The sequence below is a fragment of the Salmo salar genome, chromosome ssa07, assembly GCF_905237065.1.
Source record: "Salmo salar chromosome ssa07, Ssal_v3.1, whole genome shotgun sequence".
Classification (NCBI taxonomy): Eukaryota; Metazoa; Chordata; class Actinopteri; order Salmoniformes; family Salmonidae; genus Salmo; species Salmo salar.
This window is the reverse complement of record NC_059448.1, coordinates 44,697,858-44,723,633: the sequence shown is the minus strand read 5'-3', so window position 1 is coordinate 44,723,633 and position 25,776 is coordinate 44,697,858. Positions and strand designations below refer to the sequence as shown.

Sequence of the window (25,776 nt, the reverse complement as noted above, 5' to 3'; positions counted from 1 at the left end):
TGGCACTGCCCATTCCAGCTTGTCATGCGAGGCCAGGGGAGATCCAATAGAAAGCGTTTTTGGGTGGACTCTCAAACTGACCAACACTTTGAATAACAAAGGAAACGACTCCCAAAGACTTATGTTCCTTCAGTTTGCCTTATTCCAATAATGGTCAATGAAAAGAAATAACTGACGATTCTTAGCATGCTACTTCTTTCAGACACATGACATGGTAATACATGTTTCCCAAATCATTCATATCTATAGTCCTCCATTCATTCACCATATTAGCCAACAATGATAGATTAATTTGCTTGGGAAAGTGGCATATAACCAGCAGGTGTGATGTTTGTCTTTTGGATTTGGGGATCCAAGCCAGGCTGGTTGACCCTAAGGAGAAAGCTGAGTTAATTCCACTCAGAAGCCATGACAACGGGAATTCACAGGCTTTCCTGGAATTGCTTCGAAAGCGCTTTTGATATGCCCTCTTCAAAGATCAGTCAGTCAAAGACATTTGGATCCAAAAGTTAATTTATTTTCTTTTTTACTTTTTTGCAAAAGTGCTTGATTTGCCTCAACTGGCAGCTTCAGGTGTTAGACAATATTTAATGAATATCTTGAATAACCTCTACATCAATCCCTACTTGTAGCACATTATGTCTGGTATAAGATCCAGTGGCTGGTCTGGTGATGGGAAATTAGGAGGAAAATAGTGGAGATAAGATCATGGGTGTGGAGGTTTTCCAGGGCGTTTCTATGGTCTGAAATAGTCGCTCATTATTAAGCTGTTTAGATGTGGAGCTTTCAAAGCTATACTAATAGTACTCCCTCCCATGGTCCATGTCAGCCTGGGTTATTAGTTTACCTTCAACAATATACAACTTATTTGACTGAAAGAACACTTAAGAGTTTAGTGTAGTTTATGAGTGTGGAGTGGTGGTACATACACGGTGTGTGTGCCCTTGTTCGTTTGTGATTGACTGTGTGTGCGTGTGGCAGAGAGTCGACAAGTGTTTTTACACCTGTACGAACCTATGGAGCTTGTGTGTGTATGTATGTGTGAGTGAGCGAGCGAGCTGGTGTGTGACTGCCGCCAATCGTCGCTAATACCAGCAGCTGGTCAGAGGAATGCTGTGTTGGTGTTAGGGATCCTCTAAACTCCTCAAACGTTACACCCTCCAGTACCATCATCTGACTGAAGGCTGATGCTGCACCTCACCTCACCAGGCTGGCCAGACACAGGGCTGGGAGGGGTACCAGGATGGGGCTGCTGACAGGGCTGTCATGTAACCATGAACTATCATTTTTGTCTCTCAGCTCCCTTCAGTGCCAAGTTGCTCCAGGACTGTGAGCACCTATGGACATGTCGTACATTGATTTCATCTTTGTTTATTAAAGCTGTCATTATCTATTAATCATGTTCATTTGGCCACTCCTATTGATGGTGTGTTATAGAAATACTATAACTTATTCTAAAACTAGATTTAAATGAAAAAAGCTATGTTGTAAAATTTCTCAAAGATCAATGTCAGTTTGGCAGATTAGCCATGTGACTGTGTGTCTGTCCCAGGTGATGTATGTGATTGTTGGTACCAACATCTATCTCTATGTCACAAAGGGGAAGTCGACCCAGGGATAGTGTCCACCCAGTTGCTGTGAACTCATACACATTCTAAAGACATGATTACTTAACCACAATGAGTTGTATGTCTGTGTGAGAGAGCGATCTGCTGGCCCTGAGCCATGCTTTCTCATGTCCAGCGTTTGGAATTCCTCTCCCGTTAGCTCACTTCACCGTGCCGGACGGCGTTCCGAGGGTTTTGTCTCTCTCGCCCCGGAGCAGCACTCACTCGCCTCATTAGCCTCCTACAATGGAGCGGGCATGCCTGGAATGTGTGCACGCGTTCTCTCCTCAAACTCTCCCTCACACCTTTCCAACAACCCTTCTCAATTCGGTACTCTTCTCCCCTTACATACCAATCCACCCCCCTCAGTCCCTTCCTCCACCTGTACCCCTACACCTCCTTTTGTTCCTTCCTTCCTTACGCCCCAAACGCCGCTACAACTCCCTAAGTCAGACTTACACCTACATCCCCCTACGTTCCTCCTCATCCCTTACACATCCCTCCATCTTCCTAGACCTCCTCAGTCTCTTCAGAGAGACACTGTGGGAGGTGCCTCTAGGTCTCCCTCTCACTTACCTCACCGACATGAATATCTCCCACGTCACAACTCCCCACTTAACTACAGTGCTCCCCTCATACACCCATACCATGTGAGTCCCCTCCTTGGACTCACATGGTGCCAAACACAGAAAGTCGAAGGCCAGCTCCTCCCTTATATGATGAATTCCATGTTTGGAAGCACAGATTGGTTTATCAGGACATTTATGGCAGGGGTTAGTTACATCTGTGTGTATTGATGGTGAATGATCCTGGTAGAACCATGTGAAGATGGGCTGTTGTGGTGGACACTGTTGCCCAGGTTTACTCAGTAAACAAAACATTGGTTCAGTTACCGACTAACACTGAGTATCCACTGGTGATGGAGATGAAATGAATCAGCCCATAAAATGAGATCATTTTAAAACACTGACCGAGATTAGATTGTGCAACAGGTGCTTAACAACAACGGATTCATTTGGTAGCTTCTCCATCAACATGTTTCCCTGTTGAATTTCCATTAGGATGTCTCCAATCCTAAAGTGATGGAACTCTCCCCTGATTTACTTTCAGAAAACAAAGAAGGTGATCAAACAATCAGACTTGATGAAGACTTCAAGTACAGGAATTTTAGTCTGTAATTGGGCACTGTGTCCTCTGCTGCGGTAACATCAGGGAGACTGAGGTATGTGTAGGAAGAAGTTTTGCTTTAGTACATCATTCACTCTTGGATTTTTGCCCCCTCCCCCCCTTTCCATGGGTAGATGAATCCCAGAGCCCTGTTGGGAGACAGCATCTGAGGCCTACGTACTCCTAAAAGTATTCCACCTCCACTGCATCCTGCCTGAGCAGGTCAGGGGGAGAGCTGGGCTGGTTAGGAGGGGGAGACACCCTGCCTGAGCAGGTCAGGGGGAGAGCTGGGCTGGTATGGAGGGGGAGACACCCTGACACACAAGAATGTAACGATTTGTTAAAATATCTACAACACATCAAACACAACCTTTTATAAAACACACACCCTTCGAACCAGAAAACACGTCCTTTTTGGCTTGAAATTTGTGCTCCATTTGAGTAACTCTTCCGTGTGTATCTGCCTTTCTAAGTATAAAAAGCTGCTGGTGCTTCATCCAGGAGGTTACATATTTAGTTTACATATAGCTGAAGGATTGCATGCAATTTAAACTAGGTAACTGAAGAAAGGGACGTTTCACAAATATAATTGAAGGGGAGTCACCTTCTTTACTTACTTACACTGTGTTCTCCAAATCAACGTTTATGAAACAGAAACAGGGCAGCCGTGTCTGTAGGCGATATCTTGATAGTTTCAGATAAAGTGTGTGTGTGTGTGTGTGTGTGTGTGTGTGTGTGTGTGTGTGTGTGTGTGTGTGTGTGTGTGTGTGTGTGTGTGTGTGTGTGTATTTATTATGGATCCCCATTAACTGCTGCCTCGGGTTCAGCAACATTAAGGCAGTTTTATACAATTTTAAAAACATTACAATACATTCACAGATTTCACAACACACTGTGTGCCCTCAGGCCCCTACTCCACCACAACCACATACTGTATTTACAGTACTAAATCCACGTGTATGTATAGTGCGTATGTTATCGTGTGTGTGTGTGCATGTGTCTGTGCCAGTGTTTGTGTTGCTTCACAGTCCCCGCTGCTCCATAAGATGCTTTTTTACCTGGTTTTTAAATCAAATTTTACTGCTTGCGTCAGTTACTTAATGTGGAATAGAGTTCCATGTAGTCATGGATCTATGTAGTACTGTGTGCCTCCCATCGTCTGTTCTGGACTTGGACTGTGAAGAGACCTCTTGTGGCAGTAGTCAAGGTGCGACAAAACTAGGGCCTGTAGGACCTGCCTTGTTGATAGTGTTGTTAAGAAGGCAGAGCAGCGCTTTATTATGGACAGACTTCTCCCCATCTTAGCTACTACTGCATCAATATGTTTTGACCATGACAGTTTACAATCTAGGGTTACTCCAAGCAGTTTAGTCATCTCAATTTCCACATTATTTATTACAAGATTTCGTTGAGATTTAGGGTTTAGTGAGTGTTTTGTTCCAAATACAATGCTTTTAGTTTTAGAAATATTTAGGGCTAACTTATTCCTTGCCACCCATTCTGAAACTAACTGCAGCTCTTTGTTAAGTGTTGCAGTCATTTCAGTTGCTGTAGTAGCTGATGTGTATAGTGTTGAGTCATCCGCATACATAGACACTCTGGCTTTACTCAAAGTCGGTGGCATGTTGTTAGTGAAGATTGAAAAAAAACAAGGGGTCTAAACAGCTACACTGGGGAATTCATGATTCTAACTGGATTATATTTGAGAGGCTTCCATTTAAGAACACCCTCTCTGTTCTGTTAGACAAATAAAATTGTATTTGTCACATACACATGGTTAGCAGATGTTAATGCGAGTGTAGCGAAATGCTTGTGCTTCTAGTTCTGACCATGCAGTAATATCTAACAAGTAATATAACCTAACAATTTCACAACAACTACCTTATACACATAAGTGTAAAGGAATGAATAAGAATATGTACATAAAAATATATGAATGAGCGATGGCCGAACGGCATAGGCAAGATGCAGTAGATGGTATAGAGTACAGTATATACATATGAGATGAGTAATGTAGGGTATGTAAACATTATATAAAGTGGCTAGTGATACATTTATTACATCAATTTTTCCATTATTAAAGTGGCTGGAATTGAGTCAGTATGTTAGCAGCAGCCACTCAATGTTAGTGGTGGCTGTTTAACAGTCTGATGGCCTTGAGATAGAAGCTGTTTTTCAGTCTCTCGGTCCCAGCTTTGATGCACCTGTACTGACCTCGACTTCTGGATGATAGCGGGGTGAACAGGCAGTGGCTGGGGTGGTTGTTGTCCTTAATTATCTTTTTGGTCTTCCTGTGACATCGGGTGGTGTAGGTATTCTGGAGGGCAGGTAGTTTGTAAGTAACTCTTGATCCCCATTATAGCAGGGGGTATAAAGCCATAACACATACGTTTTTCCAGCAGCAGACTATGATCAATAATGTCAAAAGCTGCACTGAAGTCTAACAAGACAGCCTCCACAATCATTTTATCATCAATTTCTCTCAGCCAATCGTCAGTCATTTGTGTAAGTGCTGTGCTTGTTGAGTGTCCTTCCCTAAATTCTGTTGTCAATTTGTTTACTGTGAAATAGCATTCTATCTGGTCAAACACAATTTTCCCAGAAGTTTACTAAGGGTTGGTAACAGGCTGATTGGTCGGCTATTTGAGCCAGTAAAGAGGGCTTGACTATTCTTGGGTCGAATGACTTTTGCTTCCCTCCAGGCCTGAGGGCACACTCTCTCTAGTAGGCTTAAATTAAAAATGGGCAAATAGGAGTGGCAATATCATCTGCTATTATCCTCAGTAATTTTCCATCCAGATTGTCAGACCCCGGTGGCTTGTCATTGTTGATAGACAACAATGTGTGTGTGTGTGTGTGTGTGTGTGTGTGTGTGTGTGAGAGCTCGCAGTGTAGTTGTGGAGGAGGTACACTACAGGCTCAGTGGCAGGACACAGAACACTCCACACCTTATCAGAAGCCTGGTTCCAACCGGAGCCACTCCTGATATCTCTGCCTGTTCGTGTACATGATCATGTGTGAAAGAATGTGTGAGGGAGGTTTTTAGCTGGTTTCTAACTATTGAACGCTATGTTGCTCACCCTCCTCTCTTTCTCCTCACCTCTATCAGGCGGTGGGATGGAAGTAAGGACGTGACTTAGGATGACCCGGGTGGCGAGTAGTGGGGTTGAAGGGCTGGTATCTGGGGGTGAGGAGTTGGGTTAGTAGTTTGGGGGTAGGTGACATCTCTGTGGGTCCCATGGAACATTTCCAAGACTTGAGGTCTGAGAGGAAGCTATCAAAGCTGAGGAGGTATCAGTGACCCCTACAGCCCCAGGGCTTATCTGGAGGTGCTACTGTATGCGAACATCACCACTGACACTACAGATAGTAAACGGGACAGCCAGATCTACACCAGGTCTCTGTTTGACTCAGCTTGTCAATGAAGCTCCCTTTCTGGGTTGAGATTCTTGAGGAGAGGCTACTCGCGAGCAGTCTCTGGACGTGTCTTGGGGAGAGGCCTGGACTAGGCTTCCTGCTGTGTGATGGATGGGATGGATATAGTTTTGTTATTTTTAGTATGTCTTGGATGGGATGAAGCTGGAGAAAAACGGGGAAAGGGAAAGGGTGGAGGTTGGTGCGTGTGTGTTTGAAAGGTGGATATTCAGAATAGAATTCCTCAAACACAGAGAGGAGACATGGCAAGGGGGTCAGGATGTGTGTGTGTGTGTGTGTGTGTGTGTGTGTGTGTGTGTGTGTGTGTGTGTGTGTGTGTGTGTGTGTGTGTGTGTGTGTGTGTGTGTGTGTGTAAGCATTGTTGTGAGACGCGCAGACACAGAAATGTTCTGTTTATTCACAGACTGGGAGCGGCACAGGAAGTGGCCAACGGGAGCTTCCCGGGGAAAAGCGATCCCACGTTTCTATAGAAGGAAATGGAGCATGTGTGAGTGTACTTGACAGAGACCACTTCCAGTCTGGGGGCCCAAGGTAAGACTGGCTGAGCCACTGCGGCTCTGGGGGGAGATGACCACAGAAATATTTGGAACACGTTCATGTTAGCGTCATTCAAAGGAAGTCATGGTCACTATAGAAGACTATAGTCATACTTATAGTCATGATGTCATATCACCTGACTGTTTCAGCTTTAGCCATCTCTGGTTCCTTATTAGTAGCTATGGAGCTTGCCAGGCTTGCTATCTGTGTGTTAGCCATGCACCCAGCCCTGAGGCACTAAGGAATAGCAGCGGTGGTGAAGGAATGTCTGTCATCTCCTCTTTCTCTCCTCTCCCCTCCTTTCCCCTTCTCTTCTCTCCTCTCCCCTTCTCTTCTCTCCTCTCCCCTTCTCTTCTCTCCTCTCCCCGTCTCTCCAGTTGACAGGTGCACAGCTCCTGTCAACTATGTACACTATCCAACCACAGCCCAAATCCCTTTAACTCTCTCTCTTTTTCTTTCACTCTCTCCCTCTCACACATACACCACTTTCAACCATTGCTCACTCCGCTTCCCCCCCCGCTCTCTCTTACATACTCTCCCTATTTTCCTCCCTCTCCTCCCCCTCTTCTCCCTGGCATTGATCTTCTCAGGTTTAATCTCCCATCTCCCCCTGCCCCTTGCCCTACCCCATGCATTCCTCACCCATCACCTCCCACACACCTTATCAGAGATGGCCGTACGGTTGTCTGTGGTTTTAACCCATCAGCCTGCAAATCATGTGGAAGTATGAAGCTCAGACAGGGACAGTAGAGTCCGTGGAGGATGAGAGGTCAGAGGAATGGTTAGTGTAGGGCAGCACCTCAGTTAGGGGGGTCTACTATGGATGGAGCTGTGGTGGTCCCAGTGTTTAGTAACACCCAGAGCTATGGCCCTGAGCTGATAGTGAACAAACTGTCCTGTGTGGGATTGGAGATTATGGACTCTTAATTGTAAATTAAGGCTCACACACATCGCACAGAATGTGGATCTAGCGTTTGTCTGCCGATCGTTCAGTGCGCTGTGTTTTAGGGACCATCCTCCTTTTTCACGTGATTCCATATGTAAAATTGGTGCGCACTCTGTTCTCAAGTTACATTCAGAAGTGCTAAGTACTCTCGGCCAGCAAATGTTATTGGTGTGTCTGAGCCCTTAGAGGGATAATAGGCTTTGTCTTATAACTCCCACACAAGATGTTCCTGCGACCTGAAGGTGTGTGTGTGTGTGTGTGTGTGTGTGTGTGTGTGTGTGTGTGTGTGTGTGTGTGTGTGTGTGTGTGTGTGTGTGTGTGTGTGTGTGTGTGTGTGTGTGTGTGTGTGTGTGCGCGCGCGTATCTAAAAGGGCCAGGGACCCTGCCTGCGTCTCCCTGGTATCTCCGTGCCTTGCTCCAGCTCCAATTCTCACTCTAATTGACTGTTCTCCGCTGCTGGAATGTTGTCTCTGGAATTCTGCAGTAGTCTATTATCTGGCCAGAGCGCCACCACGCTTCACGCTAATACCACTCTGCCTGAATACCATCCCATAGATACCATCCCATGGATACCATCCCATGGATACCATCCCTATGGATACCATCCCTATGGATACCATCCCTATGGATACCATCCCATAGATACCATCCCATAGATACCATCCCATGGATACCATCCCATGGAAACCCATAGGCATGTCTGGAGTCACTGTTACCACACTCCGCAGGCCAGCCATATCTGCTGTTTCTTCTGACCCTGATTAATGGCTGTTATGTGTAACCACAAGATGAGAGATTTCTCTGATACATCTCCTTTTATTAGGCTTTGTCCCAAGTGTAGGCTGCAAGTGTTCAAGTGCCTTAAACACGCTGACATTTTGAAAATCTTGAATGAAAGCTGTGCTATGCCGTACAGCTCAAAGGTCCCCTTGGAATGGAAGCTTTTCGCTTCTGTTATAATCTATTTGAAATGTCCAAAACTGCCAAAATTGCTCTCCTTCGTTGCTTTCTCAGAAACTGATTTTAACAGAGAGTCAGGCCCTCACTTGCTGACAACTGAATCATCCCACATGTTCTATTATTATTCAACACAGCTCCACCCTATTTCTATAGACACCCGTGACATATCAGCTGCTTACTCCATTACATTTGTAGTTTCAGTACAAACAAGTACACTACAATCTACCTGTCTGTCTTTGCAGACAGATACACGTGTTTTTGCGTACTTTTGAATGGTCTACATTCAGAGTATTTGCACAAATGATTATCCAACGCATGAAATAATCCGATTTATTTTGGATCCGTTCCATCTTTATCATATCAGACCGTTATGGATCATGAATGTTGTGACTAACTTGGTGGGTCACACAGGACAATTCCCTCCCTTTACTGGACACAATCTGCTTGGTGGCTGGGTATAGTAGACCTATAATTGCACAATCCTAGAATGAGGGTTGGGTAAGCTTTGGCTGGACCTTGACTGTAAAGCTGACCTTTTTCCATTAATACCATTTCATCAATAAGATGCAGTATAAAGAGGGAACTGATTTGTCTGCAGCATCACCTGAGGAGGCAGATGCTGGCTAACCAAGGAGTGGTAAAGGACTCATGTTAAAAAAAAGTTGAGTAAGCCTTTACACTTTAATTTGATATTGTGTTTTATTGTAATTTTATTGAATATTGGGTGCAGGATTTGTTAAATGATATATATATATATGTATGTATGTATGTATGTATGTATGTATGTATGTATGTACAGTGCCTTGCGAAAGTATTCGGCCCCCTTGAACTTTTCGACCTTTTGCCACATTTCAGGCTTCAAACATAAAGATATAAAACTGTAATTTTTTGTGAAGAATCAACAAGTGGGACACAATCATGAAGTGGAACGAAATTTATTGGATATTTCAAACTTTTTTAACAAATAAAAAACTGAAAAATTGGGCGTGCAAAATTATTCAGCCCCCTTAAGTTAATACTTTGTAGCGCCACCTTTTGCTGCGATTACAGCTGTAAGTCGCTTGGGGTATGTCTCTATCAGTTTTGCACATCGAGAGACGGAAATTTTTGCCCATTCCTCCTTGCAAAACAGCTCGAGCTCAGTGAGGTTGGATGGAGAGCGTTTGTGAACAGCAGTTTTCAGTTCTTTCCACAGATTCTCGATTGGATTCAGGTCTGGACTTTGACTTGGCCATTCTAACACCTGGATATGTTTATTTGTGAACCATTCCATTGTAGATTTTGCTTTATGTTTTGGATCATTGTCTTGTTGGAAGACAAATCTCCGTCCCAGTCTCAGGTCTTTTGCAGACTCCATCAGGTTTTCTTCCAGAATGGTCCTGTATTTGGCTCCATCCATCTTCCCATCAATTTTAACCATCTTCCCTGCCCCTGCTGAAGAAAAGCAGGCCCAAACCATGATGCTGCCACCACCATGTTTGACAGTGGGGATGATGTGTTCAGGGTGATGAGCTGTGTTGCTTTTACGCCAAACATAACGTTTTGCATTGTTGCCAAAAAGTTAGATTTTGGTTTCATCTGACCAAAGCACCTTCTTCCACATGTTTGGTGTGTCTCCCAGGTGGCTAGTGGCAAACTTTAAACAACACTTTTTATGGATATCTTTAAGAAATGGCTTTCTTCTTGCCACTCTTCCATAAAGGCCAGATTTGTGCAGTATACGACTGATTGTTGTCCTATGGACAGAGTCTCCCACCTCAGCTGTAGATCTCTGCAGTTCATCCAGAGTGATCATGGGCCTCTTGGCTGCATCTCTGATCAGTCTTCTCCTTGTATGAGCTGAAAGTTTAGAGGGACGGCCGGGTCTTCGTAGATTTGCAGTGGTCTGATACTCCTTCCATTTCAATATTATCGATTGCACAGTGCTCCTTGGGATGTTTAAAGCTTGGGAAATCTTTTTGTATCCAAATCCGGCTTTAAACTTCTCCACAACAGTATCTCGGGCCTGCCTGGTGTGTTCCTTGTTCTTCATGATGCTCTCTGCGCTTTAAACGGACCTCTGAGACTATCACAGAGCAGGCATTTATACGGAGACTTGATTACACACAGGTGGATTCTATTTATCATCATTAGTCATTTAGGTCAACATTGGATCATTCAGAGATCCTCACTGAACTTCTGGAGAGAGTTTGCTGCACTGAAAGTAAAGGGGCTGAATAATTTTGCACGGCCAATTTTTCAGTTTTTTATTTGTTAAAAAAGTTTGAAATATCCAATAAATTTCGTTACACTTCATAATTGTGTCCCACTTGTTGTTGATTCTTCACAAAAAATTACAGTTTTATATCTTTATGTTTGAAGCCTGAAATGTGGCAAAAGGTCGAAAAGTTCAAGGGGGCCGAATACTTTCGCAAGGCACTGTATGTATGTATGTATGTATATGTATATGTATATGTATATATGTATATATGTATATGTACACTGCTCAAAAAAATAAAGAGAACACTTAAACAACACAATGTAACTCCAAGTCAATCACACTTCTGTTAAATCAAACTGTCCACTTAAGAAGCAACACTGATTGACAATACATTTCACATGCTGTTGTGCAAATGGAATAGACAACAGGTGGAAATTATAGGCAATTAGCAAGACACCCCCAATAAAGAAGTGGTTCTGCAGGTGGGGACCACAGACCACTTCGCAGTTCCTATGCCTCCTGGCTGATGTTTTGGTCACTTTTGAATGCTGGCGGTGCTTTCACTCTAGTGGTAGCATGAGACGGAGTCTACAACCCACACAAGTGGCTCAGGTAGTGCAGCTCATCCAGGATGACACATCAATGCGAGCTGTGGCAAGAAGGTTTGCTGTGTCTGTCAGCGTAGTGTCCAGAGCATGGAGGCGCTACCAGGAGACAGGCCAGTACATCAGGAGACATGGAGGAGGCCGTAGGAGGGCAACAACCCAGCAGCAGGACCGCTACCTCCGCCTTTGTGCAAGGAGGAGCAGGAGAAGCATTGCCAGAGCCCTGCAAAATGACCTCCAGCAGGCCACAAATGTGCATGTGTCTGCTCAAACGGTCAGAAACAGACTCCATGAGGGTGGTATGAGGGCCCGACGTCCACAGGTGGGGGTTGTGCTTACAGCCCAACACCGTGCAGGACGTTTGGCATTTGCCAGAGAACACCAAGATTGGCAAATTCGCCACTGGCGCCCTGTGCTCTTCACAGATGAAAGCAAGTTCACACTGAGCACGTGACAGACGTGACAGAGTCTGGAGACGCCGTGGAGAACGTTCTGCTGCCTGCAACATCCTCCAGCATGACCGATTTGGCGGTGGGTCAGTCATGGTGTGGGGTGACATTTCTTTGGGGGGCCGCACAGCCGTCCATGTGCTCGCCAGAGGTAGCCTGACTGCCATTAGGTACCGAGATGAGATCCTCAGACCCCTTGTGAGACCATATGCTGGTGCGGTTGGCCCTGGATTCCTCCTAATGCAAGACAATGCTAGACCTCATGTGGCTGGAGTGTGTCAGCAGTTCCTGCAAGAGGAAGGCATTGATGCTATGGACTGGCCCGCCCGTTCCCCAGACCTGAATCCAATTGAGCACATCTGGGACATCATGTCTCGCTCCATCCACCAACGCCACGTTGCACCACAGACTGTCCAGGAGTTGGCGGATGCTTTAGTCCAGGTCTGGGAGGAGATCCCTCAGGAGACCATCCGCCACCTCATCAGGAGCATGCCCAGGCATTGTAGGGAGGTCATACAGGCACGTGGAGGCCACACACACTATTGAGCCTCATTTTGACTTGTTTTAAGGACATTACATCAAAGTTGGATCAGCCTGTAGTGTGGTTTTCCACTTTAATTTGGAGTGTGACTCCAAATCCAGACCTCCATGGGTTGATAAATTGGATTTTCATTGATTATTTTTGTGTGATTTTGTTGTCAGCACATTCAACTATGTAAAGAAAAAAGTATTTAATAAGATTATTTATTTCATTCAGATCTAGGATGTGTTGTTTAAGTGTTCCCTTTATTTTTTTGAGCAGTATATATGTATATGTATATGTATATATATGTATATGTGTGTGTAGTTTATATATATATATACATACATACATACACACACACACACACACACACACAGTGGATATAAAGTCTACACACCCCTGTTAAAATGCCAAGTTTTTGTGATGTAAAAGAATGAGACAAAGATGAATCATGTCAGAACTTTTTCTACTGTTAATGTGACCTATAATGTGAACAATTCAATTGAAAAACAAACTGAAATCTTCGAGGGGGAAAAATGAAAAATAAAAACCTTACAATAACCTGGTTGCATAAGTGTGCACACCCTCTTATAACTGGGGATGTGGCTGTGTTCAGAATTAACCAATCACATTCAAACTCATGTTAAATATAAGTAATTACACACCTGCCATCATTTAAATTGACTGATTAATCACAAATAAAGTTCAGTTGTTCTAGTGGGATTTTCCTGACATTTTCTTAGTTGCATCTCAGAGCAAAAGCCATGGTCCGCAGAGAGCTTCCAAAGCATCAGAGGGATCTCATTGTTGAAAGATATCAGTCAGGAGAAGGGTACAAAAGAATTTCCAAAGCATTACATATACCATGGAACACAGTGAAGACAGTCATCATCAAGTGGAGAAAATATGGCACCACAGAGACATTACCAAGAACTGGACGTCCCTCCAAAATTTATGAAAAGATGAGGAGAAAACTGGTCAGGGAGGCTTCCAAGAGGCCTACAGCAACATTAAAGGAACTGCAGGAATTTCTGGCAAGTACTGGCTGTGTGCTACATGTGACAACAATCTTCCGTATTCTTCATATGAATGGGCTATGGGGTAGGGTGGCAAGACGGAAGCCTTTTCTTACAATGAAAAACATACAAGCCCGGCTGAAGTTTGCAAAAACAAACATCAAGTCCCCCAAAAGCACGTGGGAAAATGTGTTATGGTCTGATGAAACCAAGGTTGAACTTTTTGGCCATAATTCCAAAAGGTCTGTTTGGCGCAAAAACAACACTGCACATCACCCAAAGAACACCATACCCACAGTGAAGCATGGTGGTGGCAGCATCATGCTTTGGGGCTGTTTTTCTTCAGCTGGAACCGGGGCCTTAGTCAGGGTGGAGGGAATTATGAACAGTTCCAAATACCAGGCAATTTTGGCACAAAATCTTCAGGCATCTGTTAGAAAGCTGAAGAGGAAGTTCACCTTTCAGCACGACAATGACCCAAAGCACACATCCAAATCCACGAAAGCATGGCTTCACCAGAAGAAGATTAACGTTTTGGAATGGCCCAGCCAGAGCCCAGACCTGAATCCAATTGAACATCTCTGGGGTGATCTGAAGAGGGCTGTGCACAGGAGATGTCCTCGCAATCTGACAGATTTGGAGCGCTTTTGCAAAGAAGAGTGGGCAAGTATTGCCACATCAAGATGTGCCATGAGAATAGACTCCAACCCAAAAAGACTGAGTGCTGTAATAAAATCAAAAGGTGCTTCAACAAAGTATTAGTTTAAGGGTGTGCACACTTATGCAACCAGGTTATTGTGATTTTTTTTTTCCATCTCAAAGATTTCAGTTTGTTTTTCAATTGAATTGTTCATGTTATAGGTCACATTAAAGGTGGAAAAAGTTCTGACATAATTTATCTTTGTCTCATTATTTTACATCACAAAAACCTGGCATTTTAACAGGGGTGTGCAGACTTTTTAAATCCACTGTGTATATATAGGTGTAGTTTAAATTAAATGTGTGTGTGTGTATATATAGGTGTAGACACTTCTGTACAAGGATATCCCACACAACCAGTAAACATTGGTGTACACTGACTGGGGACCAAGACAGAGATATGAGGTGTTACTGTGAGACAGAACTGTTCATGTACAGGGGCTGGTTGCACCAGTTACACATTTAAAAAAAGTTAGTTTAACATTGTTAATCGTACGTAGATTAACGACCAGGCACAAGCCTAACTGTTGCAACAAGCCCTGTGGTGGGTAGACCAGTTAATGAATGAAAATGCTTCTTTCCCCTGGCTTTATAAAGAATTGTCTCTTGTCATTGTCACACAGTAGCTACCTGTCTTTACTGCTCTTTGATTGTATCCATCTCTCTCTCTCTTTCTCTCTCTCTCTTTCTCTCTGATAGTTGTGCTCTCTCTCTCTCTCTCTCCCCTAATGGATGTGCCGGAGCACAACTACTTTATCAACATCGGTAAGGACGAAACTGCCATTGGGAAACACCTGTCTAGATCCCAAAAAGGTGAGTATCTGCATTCTGTTATTCTCCTCTGCTTGAACAATATTCTATTCATTGGTATAAATAAGGGGGTAGGGAGAAAAGGGTGGGAGACTTGATGGAGGGACATAATTCCTTTTAGTCAAAATGGTTATGGAAAAGCAAATCATATTTGACACATTTACCACAATGTAACAGCTGACTACATTGCTGTGTGTCTGCCTGTATGCCCGTCATTGACATTGTCTGTGTGTGTGTGTGTCTTGTTGCCTTCCAGTACCTCTCTCTGGATGGGAACAGTCTGAACACAGCTGATCTGGTCCGTTTGGGGAAAGGCCTGTTCAACATCAAGGTATGATGTAAAGAAGACTATGCTTCATCATAGTCCAATCAGACCGTTATCAGCCGTGCTGGCCGACTACTGTCGTTAACGTTTGAACTCCTCTGTTTTGCCACCCAGCTGACCTGCGAGGCTGAAGGGAAAGTCAATGAAGACAGAGAAGTGATAGAAACCATAATAAAAGAAAACCGAGGTATGTATAGATTAATAGAATATATAGCTATAGATTAATAGACTATATAGCTATAGATTAATAGAATACATAGCTATAGATTAATAGAATACATAGCTATAGATTAATAGAATACATAGCTATAGATTAATAGAATACATAGCTATAGATTAATAGAATACATAGCCATAGATTAATAGAATACATAGCTATAGATTAGTAGAATGTATAGCTATAGATTAGTAGAATGTATAGCTATAGATTAGTAGAATGTATAGCTATAGATTAGTAGAATGTATAGCTATAGATTAGTAGAATGTATAGCTATAGAATATATAGCTATAGATTAGTAGAATACATAGCTATAGATTAATAGAATACATAGCTATAGATTAGTAGAATACATAGCTATAGGTTAATAGAATATATAGCTAGAGATTAATAGAATATATTGCTATAGAATACATAGCTATAGAATACATAGCCATAGATTAATAGAATATATGGCTATAGATTAATAGACTATATAGCTAGAGATTAATAGAATACATAGCTATAGAATATATAGCTAGAGATTAGTAGAATACATAGCTATAGAATACATAGCTATAGATTAATAGAATATATAGCTAGAGATTAATAGAATACATAGCTATAGAATATATAGCTGTAGATTAGTAGAATATATAGATTAGTAGAATACATAGCTATAGATTAATAAAATATATAGCTATAGATTAATAGAATATATAGCTAGAGATTAAAAGAATACATAGCTATAGAATATATAGCTATAGAATACATAGCTATAGATTAGTAGAATACATAGCTATAGGTTAATAGAATATATAGCTAGAGGTTAAGAGAATATATAGCTATAGATTAGTAGAATATATAGCTAGAGATTAATAGAATACATAGCTAGAGAATATATAGCTATAGAATATATAGCTATAGATTAATAGAATACATAGCTATAGATTAATAGAATATATAGCTAGAGATTAGTAGAATACATAGCTAGAGATTAGTAGAATACATAGCTATAGGTTAATAGAATATATAGCTAGAGATTAATAGAATACATAGCTATAGAATACATAGCCATAGATTAATAGAATATATATAGCTATAGATTAATAGAATACATAGCTATAGATTAATAGAATGTGTGATTCTACATGTGTTTATATGTCTCTTCTGTATATCTGTGTGCTTTTGCCTGTGGTTGTCTATGGTGTCAACACAGGGTTTGAAGAATTTGCCCATATGCTCATTCCGAAGGATAAGCTCATGTAAGTTGTTTATTATCTAGCTGGAAAGAACTAGTATTTTCCCATCTGAATAAACATTGTGCGCTAGATCTGTTTGTCAACCGCTAACTGTCAGAATCATTTATTGACAGTGTGTATGTATGGGTTTTTTGTCTTCAGGGAACTACAGGCAAATCTGATTCGATCTCATAGTGCTGGTGGGTTACCATGCTTATAGAAACCGAATATATGTCATTATAATACCTTTATTTCCAAGGGACAGATCAGGCCTGTCCTTGACTAAATTGCACCCCTGGTGGTCATATTGAAATACTTTTCAGTGCGTGTGCGTGTGTGTGTGTGTAGGAGTGGGCCCCCCATTGAGTGTAGAGAGGACCCGTATGCTACCGGCTCTGAGGATCAACGTTCTGGCCAAAGGGTACAGTGGCGTCTCCATGGAAACGGTCCAGGCTATGGTCAAAGCCTTCATTGGTAAACCCAGTCTACAATAACAACATGAATAGAAATCTGATTCATCAGTTTGACTTACTAATGCCAAGCGTGAAATCTGTTTGTGTGTGTGTATGAATGTCCTGTCCAGGTACATTGTGTGTGTGTGTGTGTGTGTCTGTTCATATGTGGGTGTGCGAGAGAGTGCACATGTGGTGCACACTGCGCAGAACATCGGAAGAATTATCACTGTGAATCATTGTAATGTTGCATCATGTATTGTTTGTTTGTGTCAATTCATCCCTAAGGGATGGGCCGCCAGCTGGTGATTTAACGCGAAAATAAAATGTAATTAATTAATCTATTTATTCATTCATGCATGCATGCATTTGTGTGTGTGCGCGTACGTGTTAATTCAAACATTAAAAATATGTATATGTGTGTGTGTGTGATGGATCTCTCCCTCTACTCCCCCAGCTTCCTGCCTGTCGTGGGTGTGTGACGGATCTCTCCCTCTACTCCCCCAGCCTCCTGCCTGTCGTGGGTGTGTGACGGATCTCTCCCTCTACTCCCCCAGCCTCCTGCCTGTCGTGGGTGTGTGACGGATCTCTCCCTCTACTCCCCCAGCTTCCTGCCTGTCGTGGGTGTGTGACGGATCTCTCCCTCTACTCCCCCAGCCTCCTGCCTGTCGTGGGTGTGTGACGGATCTCTCCCTCTACTCCCCCAGCTTCCTGCCTGTCGTGGGTGTGTGACGGATCTCTCCCTCTACTCCCCTAGCCTCCTGCCTGTCGTGGGTGTGTGATGGATCTCTCCCTCTACTCCCCCAGCCTCCTGCCTGTCGTGGGTGCCAGAGAAGGGGACGGTAGGGGCTACTGGAGACCTGGCCCACCTCACCCTGGGCCTTATGGGAGAGGGCAGGATGTGGTCGCCTCAACGTGGCTGGGACCACGCCAAAACAGTTGGGTTACCCACAATACAGTGGGGGGAAAAAGTATTTGATCCCATGCTGATTTTGTACGTTTGCCCACTTACAAAGAAATGATCAGTCTATAATTTTAATGGTAGGTTTATTTGAACAGTGAGGGACAGAATAATAACAACAACAAAAATCCAGAAAAACGCATGTCAAAAATGTTATCCAATTATTTCCATTTTAATGAGGGAAATAAGTATTTGACCCCTCTGCAAAACATGACTTGGTGGCAAAACCCTTGTTGGCAATCACAGAGGTCAGACGTTTCTTGTAGTTGGCCACCAGGTTTGCACACATCTCAGGAGGGATTTTGTCCCACTTCTCTTTGCAGATCTTCTCCAAGTCATTAAGGTTTCGAGGCTGACGTTTGGCAACTCGAACCTTCAGCTCCCTCCAGAGATTTCCTATGGGATTAAGGTCTGGAGACTGGCTAGGCCACTCCAGGACCTTAATGTGCTTCTTCTTGAGCCACTCCTTTGTTGCCTTGGCCGTGTGTTTTTGGTCATTGTCATGCTGGAATACCCACCACGACCCATTTTCAATGCCCTGGCTAAGGGAAGGAGTTTCTCACCCAAGATTTGACAGTACATGGCCCCGTCAAATGATGCAGGGAAGTTGTCCTGTCCCCTTAGCAGAAAAACACCCCCAAAGCATAATGTTTCCACCTCCATGTTTGACGGTGGAGATGGTGTTCTTGGGGTCATAGGCAGCATTCCTCCTCCTCCAAACACGGCGAGTTGAGTTGATGCCAAAGAGCTCCATTTTGGTCTCATCTGACCACAACACTTTCACCAGTTTTCCTCTGAATCATTCAGATGTTCATTGGCAAACTTCAGACAGGCATGTATATGTATTCTTGAGCAGGGGGACCTTGCGGGCGCTGCAAGATTTCAGTCCTTCATGGTGTTGTGTGTTACCAATTGTTTTCTTGGTGACTATGGTCCCAGCTGCCTTGAGATCATTGACAAGATCCTCCCGTGTAGTTCTGGGCTGATTCCTCACCGTTCTCATGATCATTGCAACCCCACGAGGTGAGATCTTGCATGGACCCCCAGGCCGAGGGAGATTGACAGTTCTTTTGTGTTTCTTCCATTTGCGAATAATCGCACCAAATGTTGTCACCTTCTCACCAAGCTGCTTGGCGATGGTCTTGTAGCCCATTCCAGCCTTGTGTAGGTCTACAATCTTGTCCCTGACATCCTTGGAGAGCTCTTTGGTCTTGGCCATGGTGGAGAGTTTGGAATCTGATTGATTGCTTCTGTGGACAGGTGTCTTTTATACAGGTAACAAACTGAGATTAGGAGCACTCCCTTTAAGAGTGCGCTCCTAATCTCAGCTCGTTACCTGTATAAAAGACACCTGGGAGCCAGAAATCTTTCTGATTGAGAGGGGGTCAAATACTTATTTCCCTCATTAAAATGCAAATCAATTTATAACATTTTTGACATGCGTTTTTCTGGATATTTTTGTTGCTATTCTGTCTCTCACTGTTCAAATAAACCTACCATTAAAATTATAGACTGATCCTTTCTTTATCAGTGGGCAAATGTACAAAATCAGCAGGGGATCAAATACTTTTCCCCCCACTGTACCTCTCTCTCTCAATCCAAAGACACACCTCAGATTACCAACATGTTTTTGTTAGATGAATGACCGAGATAAAATTTATACATTAAGGCCCGTCTCCTTAACTCGTCTCCTTCGTCTTTCTTTCTCCTCTCCTTTTATTCTTTCTTTCCTCCTTTTCCAGGTACTGGTGTCATGGACTCACACCTTTTGGTACTGAAGCCTAAAGAGGCACAGTGTTAGAGCTGTAGCAATAGGAACTCTCTTGTTTTTACTATTTGTTGGATTTTCTATCAGGCATTGATTAAGTAGTCTTGTATACTGGTTATTGATAACTGGGGTTAGATATCATATCTGGGATATAATCACAGTAGATAGTGATGTCTTTGAGGATCAAGTAAGGAAATAAGTGTTTTATCGTGCAGGGCATCGGTCTGATCAACGGGACTCAGATGATGTCATCTCTGGTGGCGGAGGCAGTGGAGCGAGCTGTGGGCGTGGCCAGGCAGGCTGACATCATCGCTGCCCTCAGCCTGGAGGCCCTGAGGGGCACCACCAACGCCTTCCACAGCGGTCACCACACACACACACACATAGTGAATTCATTGTTGGAGCTTTGATACTATAAGAAGATACCCGTTCCATTCCATTGTGAACTGGTTTGTTCTGCCCTTCCAGACGTCCATGCAGTGAGGCCACACCCTGGTCAGATAGAGGTGGCTCTGAGACTCCGCTCTCTACTCCACTCTGACGTCTTCCCCTCCCAGATCTCTGGTAAAGTCAGGCAGGCGAAACACACACACAAACACACACTCAATTCTTGTCCTTAACATTTTTTGTCCAAATTAAGATGTTTACTTTGGTGGAAACCTTAACAGTGCTGTTTTGTCGTTTCCTGTTTGACTTCCTTTGTTGTGTTTTCCTGTAGAGAGTCATAGGACGTGTGACCGTGTCCAAGATGCATACACTCTCCACGGTATCCCACAGGTAGAATGTGTGCGCTCACGTGTATGTGTGTGTGTGTGTGTGTTTGTGTTACAACTCTTTGTACCCCTGCAGTGAGGGGCGGGAGTGAACTAACCCTAGTACCAGTGTTTATTTGTGTCTCTCTCCTCTCTTGTAGGTTCATGGGGTGGCTAATGACACCATAGCCTTTGTTAAGATTATCCTCTCCACTGAGCTCAACAGTGCCACTGACAACCCTGCATCCTCCCACTGAGTTACATTGTTATATTTACTTGAAGACGTCATGTCTTTCTTTGATCTCCTTTTAGACCCCTCCTGTGATTATATAAGTTCACCACAAGGGGGAGCCCTTGGACTAGCCCACATGGGCTTTGGTTTCCTGTAAACAGCTTATATTAGAGACTCGTAATGTTGTCCCAAATACGAAACCTTAACTCTCCTCCAGATGGTTTTTGCAGAGCGAGGTGAGACTATCTCTGTGGGTAATTTCCATGGAGAATACCCAGCCAAGGTAGTCACAGACAAACAGATTCACTCCATACAATAAACTCCTTGGTTCCTTCAGTACTGTTCCCCCTCTTTCCTAGACTGGTTATAGATATGCTTGTATTGCCTTACCAATGATCACAGGAGTTGGCAAGGCAGCACAAACTGATCTGGGACAAGGCTAACCCTCTCTCTCCCCAGGCTCTAGACTACCTGGTCATCGAGGTCCATGAGCTGGCCAGTATGAGTGAGATGAGGACAGAGAGGCTGGTCAACCCCTCCCTCAGTGAACTGCCTGCCTTCCTGGTCCAAGACGGAGGCTTCAACTCTGGCTTCATGATTGCACACTGCACTGCTGCCGCCCTTGGTGTGTGTGTGTGTGTGTGTGTGTGTCTCTGCTCCTCTGCAGTATCTGAGAGCAAGGCGTTGTGCCACCAGTCCTCCGTGGACTCCCTGTCCAACAGCGCAGCTACTGAAGACCACGTCTCCATGGGGGGCTGGGCCGCTAGAAAGGCCCTGAGGGTGGTGGAACACGTAGAGCAAGGTAACTCGTACAGTCACATGGCATTGGTGTGTGATGTGCTCGTCCCATCAGATATCATGCATACAGAGTTAACCCTGGGAATAAAAAGGCATCACTGCTTTTCAGTTCTGGCCATAGAGCTGCCTGTCAAGCCCTGGAGTTTCTCCGCCTGCTCAAGTCCACTACCCCCCTGGAGAAAGTCCATGAGCTAGTGCGTTCTTTTGTCAGGTGAGAATATGGAGCTCTGATTCGAGTACTGCCCAATGTTGTTGTTCTGGAAAGGTGTGGGGGAGTTCTACAGCACATCCGTTTATTCTTATTTCCCATCAGGCCTTGGGATCATGACCGTCAAATGAGTCCTGACATCGAGGCTGCTCACACGCTCCTCAGGGAGGAAAAGGCAAAAGACTCACCCCATCTCAGTATTATATTCATCATTCCAGCTAATTGATAACGAGGCAGATAAAAATGAACTTCTCTGTTTATGTTTCTCACCCGTGGCCTTCTCTAGGTGTGGGAGGCGGTTTGGCCATACATGGACCAATACCGAGGCAGGCTCGGACTGAAACCACTCCCACTGGATGACTAGGATATTTTTATAAAAATGACTCAAGTATTTCTTTCTTCTACTGTATGATTCCAAATGCAGGATTCAAGTTTATTAAAGGTTATTAAAGATATACAGCGCAAACAATAAATGAGCTTAAAAAACAAACATTGCTTATATTATCTCAGGATAATCCTCCGAAATGTACTGTAACTCCCAGATATGAATCATACCTTGTTATGAGCCTGGAGAGATGTTCTTATATCTAACAAGGCTGGTGGACCCAAACAACCACTACCAGTAATTACATTACAGTGAAATATTCTCCCTGGTGTATGACAACAGACTATGATTATTCTACATTTACTAAATGTACTGGTCATTTAGTTCAGTTTAGAACTCAGTCTGTGTGATTGACAGGAGAAATGATCAGAGGGGCAGAGTTTCCACCTTTATCATTGCCAGGGCCAAGGAATGGATAGAGTTTATCAGTGAAGGTGTAGCCAGTGAAAGAGTAGATAAGAGACCTGGCCTCCACATTATAAAAGGAGACCTGACCCTCCTCATAATCAACAAACACCCCCACCTTCTGGGGCTTTTCTCTCAGGTATAAGGGGACACGGGGGGAGGTACAGGCTGAGTACTTACACTCATCCCTCAGGACCACAGCCCAGAATCCATTAAATGGGCTCTTTGTGATCTTCCCCTTCCTGATGATGGATTCTCTGGCCACTCCTAAAGTCCATGTAGTTTTCACCTGAACATTCACCTCATAGTAAAATCTCCCAGAGGAGAAACCCTCCTTTCCTAGGACATTTAAAGCTCTGTCAAACCTCTTTGGATTATAAGGTTTATTAAGCCGTGTGCCTCCATGTCTCACCTGTTTTCTATCCTCAGACATGATGAGAGACGGATGTGCTGTATCAGGATCCAGAGTCACATCCACTGCATACTGCTGTATCCTCTTCAGTTTGACTTCAGGCAGCTTCTCCATCTCTTTATTCAGTGTCTCCTCCAGTTGAGACACAGCTCTCATCACAGTCCCCACACACAGATGACTATTAACACTGATCTCAGACCAGTCATTGATGGGTAGGGGGGTGCACAGGGATGGGAAACTCTGGAGGAGGTGGAGGTGGTCCTCAGTGTGTGAGAGCTGCTCCAGCTCAGTGCTTGTCCTCTTTAGCTCAGTGATTTCCTGCTCCAGCTCTTTGATGAGCCCTTCAGCCTGCGTCTCTGTTGCTTTCAGCTTCTCCTCAATCACCTCAATGAGCTCAGCCTGACTTCTCTCAATGGAGCGCACCAGAGCAGTGAAGACCTGTACACTGTCTGATATCTCTCTCTCTGCCTCTCTCTTGCTGAGATCTACTGAGTGTTTGATCTCCTGAACCTTCTGCAGTCTCTCCTGGATCATCTGCTGCACTTCTGCCTCAGTCTTCCCCAACTGAGCCTTCCTCTCTCCATACTCTTCCTCTAGCGGGACAGTGTCATGAGTCTTGTGGTCTGTCTCAGTGCAGAATTGACACACACAAGTCTGGTCACTCCTACAGAACAGCTCTAGAGGTCTGTCGTGCTTCTTACACATCCTGTCTTCCAGGTTCTCCACAGGGTTGATCAGCTTGTGTCTCTTTAAGGCTGGGACTCTCTGATGAGGCTCCAGGTGAGTCTCACAGTAAGAGGTCTGACACACCAGGCAGGACTTCAGGGCCTTGAGCTTCATCCCAGTGCAGACATCACAGGACACTTCTACAATCATGGCAGAGCATTGGTCCGGGCTGCTGGTAGCTTTCACTTCAACTGTCTGTCTGAACTGAGCAGCCATCTCAGAAATTAAAGTATTGACGAACAGATCTGGTCTCTTATCAAATGTCTTTTTACACATGGGACACTGGCACAGGTCATTGCTATCCCAGTACTTTGTGATACAGGCCTTGCAGAAGTTGTGTCCACATGGACTAGAGACTGGCTCAGTGAACACATCCAGACAGATAGAGCACAGGAACTGCTCTTCAGACAGGAGACTGCTGGAGGTGGCCATATCTAGACAGAGACCAGAGGTGAAACCATAAACCATTTCCTGGAATCAGCCAGCTCTTGATAGTTTAAGCTTTAGAGTTGTCAACATTGCCTTATGAGATGATAGTAACTGATATTGATACATTGTTAAAACATAGATAAGTCATAACCAAAGTATAAAATGTTTAACATATATAAATGCTACAATTTCAAAGATTTTACTGAGTTACAGTTCATATAAGGACATAAGTCAATTTAAATAAATGCATTAGCCCCTAATCTATGGATTTCACGACTGGGAATACAGATATGCATCTGTTGGTCACAGGTAGGGGTGTGGATGAGAGTCAGTATCTGGTGTGACCACCATTTGTCTCATGCAGTGCGACACATCTCATTCGCATAGAGTTGGTCAGGCGGTTGATTATGGCCTGTGGAATGTTGTACCACTCTTCAATGGCTATGCGAAGTTGCTGGATAGTGTAGGGAACTAGAACACAGTCATATACGTTGATCCAGAGCATCCCAAACATGCTCAATTGATGTCTGGTGAGTATACAGGCCATGGAAGAGCTGGGACATTTTCAGCTTCCAGGAATTGTGTACAGATCCTTATGACATGGGGCTGTGCATTATCATGCTGAAACATGAGTTAATGGCAGTTGATGAATGGCACAACAATGGGCCCCAGGATCTCGTCACGGTATCCCTGTGCATTCAAATTGCCATCGATAAAATGCCATTGTGTTAGTTGTCCGTAGCTTATGCCTGCCCATAGCATAACCCCACCTCCACCATGGGGCACTCTGTTCACAACGTTGACATCAGCAAACCACTCACCCACACGACGCCATACATGTGGTCTGCGGTTGTGAGGCTGGTTGGACGTACTGCCAAATTCTTTAAAACGACAGAGGCGGCTTATGGTAGCCGGAAATTCCTGCAGTCAGCATGCCAATTGCCTGCTCCCTCAACTTATCTGTGGCATTGTGTTGTGTGACAAAACTGCACATTTTAGAGTGGCTTTTTATTATCCCAAACAAGTTGCACCTGTGTAATGATCATGCTGTTTAATCAAATAAGCTTTTTGTGCATATGGAACATCTCTAAAATATTTCAGCCCATGAAAAATGGGATTAACACTTTGTTGCATTTATATTTTTGTTCAGTGTAATTAAAAAGGAAATGAACGGTAAATGTAATGCTTATCTTCAACTTAATCTCTTCTCACCTGTACAGTATGTTTGTGGATAATTTCTCTGTCCTTGGTGTCAAAGAGTTGGAGAGTCAGCGTGTAGTCTGAACATGTAGCTATTTAGTAGATTTCTGAAGTGCTGGACAGTTTGGTCCCGTAAACAAGATACTGTACGTCTCTCTACTTCAGTTTCAGTACAACAAAGTGACGTTAGTAATGCTCCTCCCCACCAGATACTGCTGTGTGATTCTCTTCCTGGAACACTTAACCCTTTACATGGCTCAACTGTAACTGATTCTTTTGAATTGTCATATTGATTAAAACAGTATTAATTGACGTCCCGTACAGGAAGAAAT

General features: G+C 43.8%; 1 protein-coding gene and 1 long non-coding RNA gene across 2 annotated transcripts; one reads left to right on the top strand and one right to left on the bottom strand.

Moving 5' to 3' along the window:
* Nucleotides 1–20,887: 20,887 nt before the first annotated feature.
* LOC106609333 (uncharacterized) lies at nucleotides 20,888–22,077 on the top strand. The gene is made up of 3 exons (XR_006770655.1): nucleotides 20,888–21,683; nucleotides 21,789–21,890; nucleotides 21,993–22,077. It is a non-coding gene; the product is annotated as an uncharacterized lncRNA (long non-coding RNA).
* Nucleotides 22,078–22,236: 159 nt separating this feature from the next.
* LOC106609346 (E3 ubiquitin-protein ligase TRIM39) lies at nucleotides 22,237–25,751 on the bottom strand. Its single transcript, XM_014208080.2, has 2 exons — nucleotides 25,457–25,751; nucleotides 22,237–24,249 (listed from the first exon to the last, which is right to left on the bottom strand). Exon 2 carries the CDS (start codon nucleotides 24,245–24,247, stop codon nucleotides 22,610–22,612), a length of 1,638 nt encoding a protein of 545 aa, XP_014063555.2. The 5' UTR covers nucleotides 24,248–24,249; nucleotides 25,457–25,751; the 3' UTR covers nucleotides 22,237–22,609.
* Nucleotides 25,752–25,776: the final 25 nt, after the last annotated feature.

What these genes read in the sequence shown, in the direction of transcription:
- LOC106609346 (XM_014208080.2), bottom strand. Translation starts at nt 24,247, where the DNA reads ATGGCCACCTCCAGCAGTCTCCTGTCTGAAGAGCAGTTCCTGTGCTCT.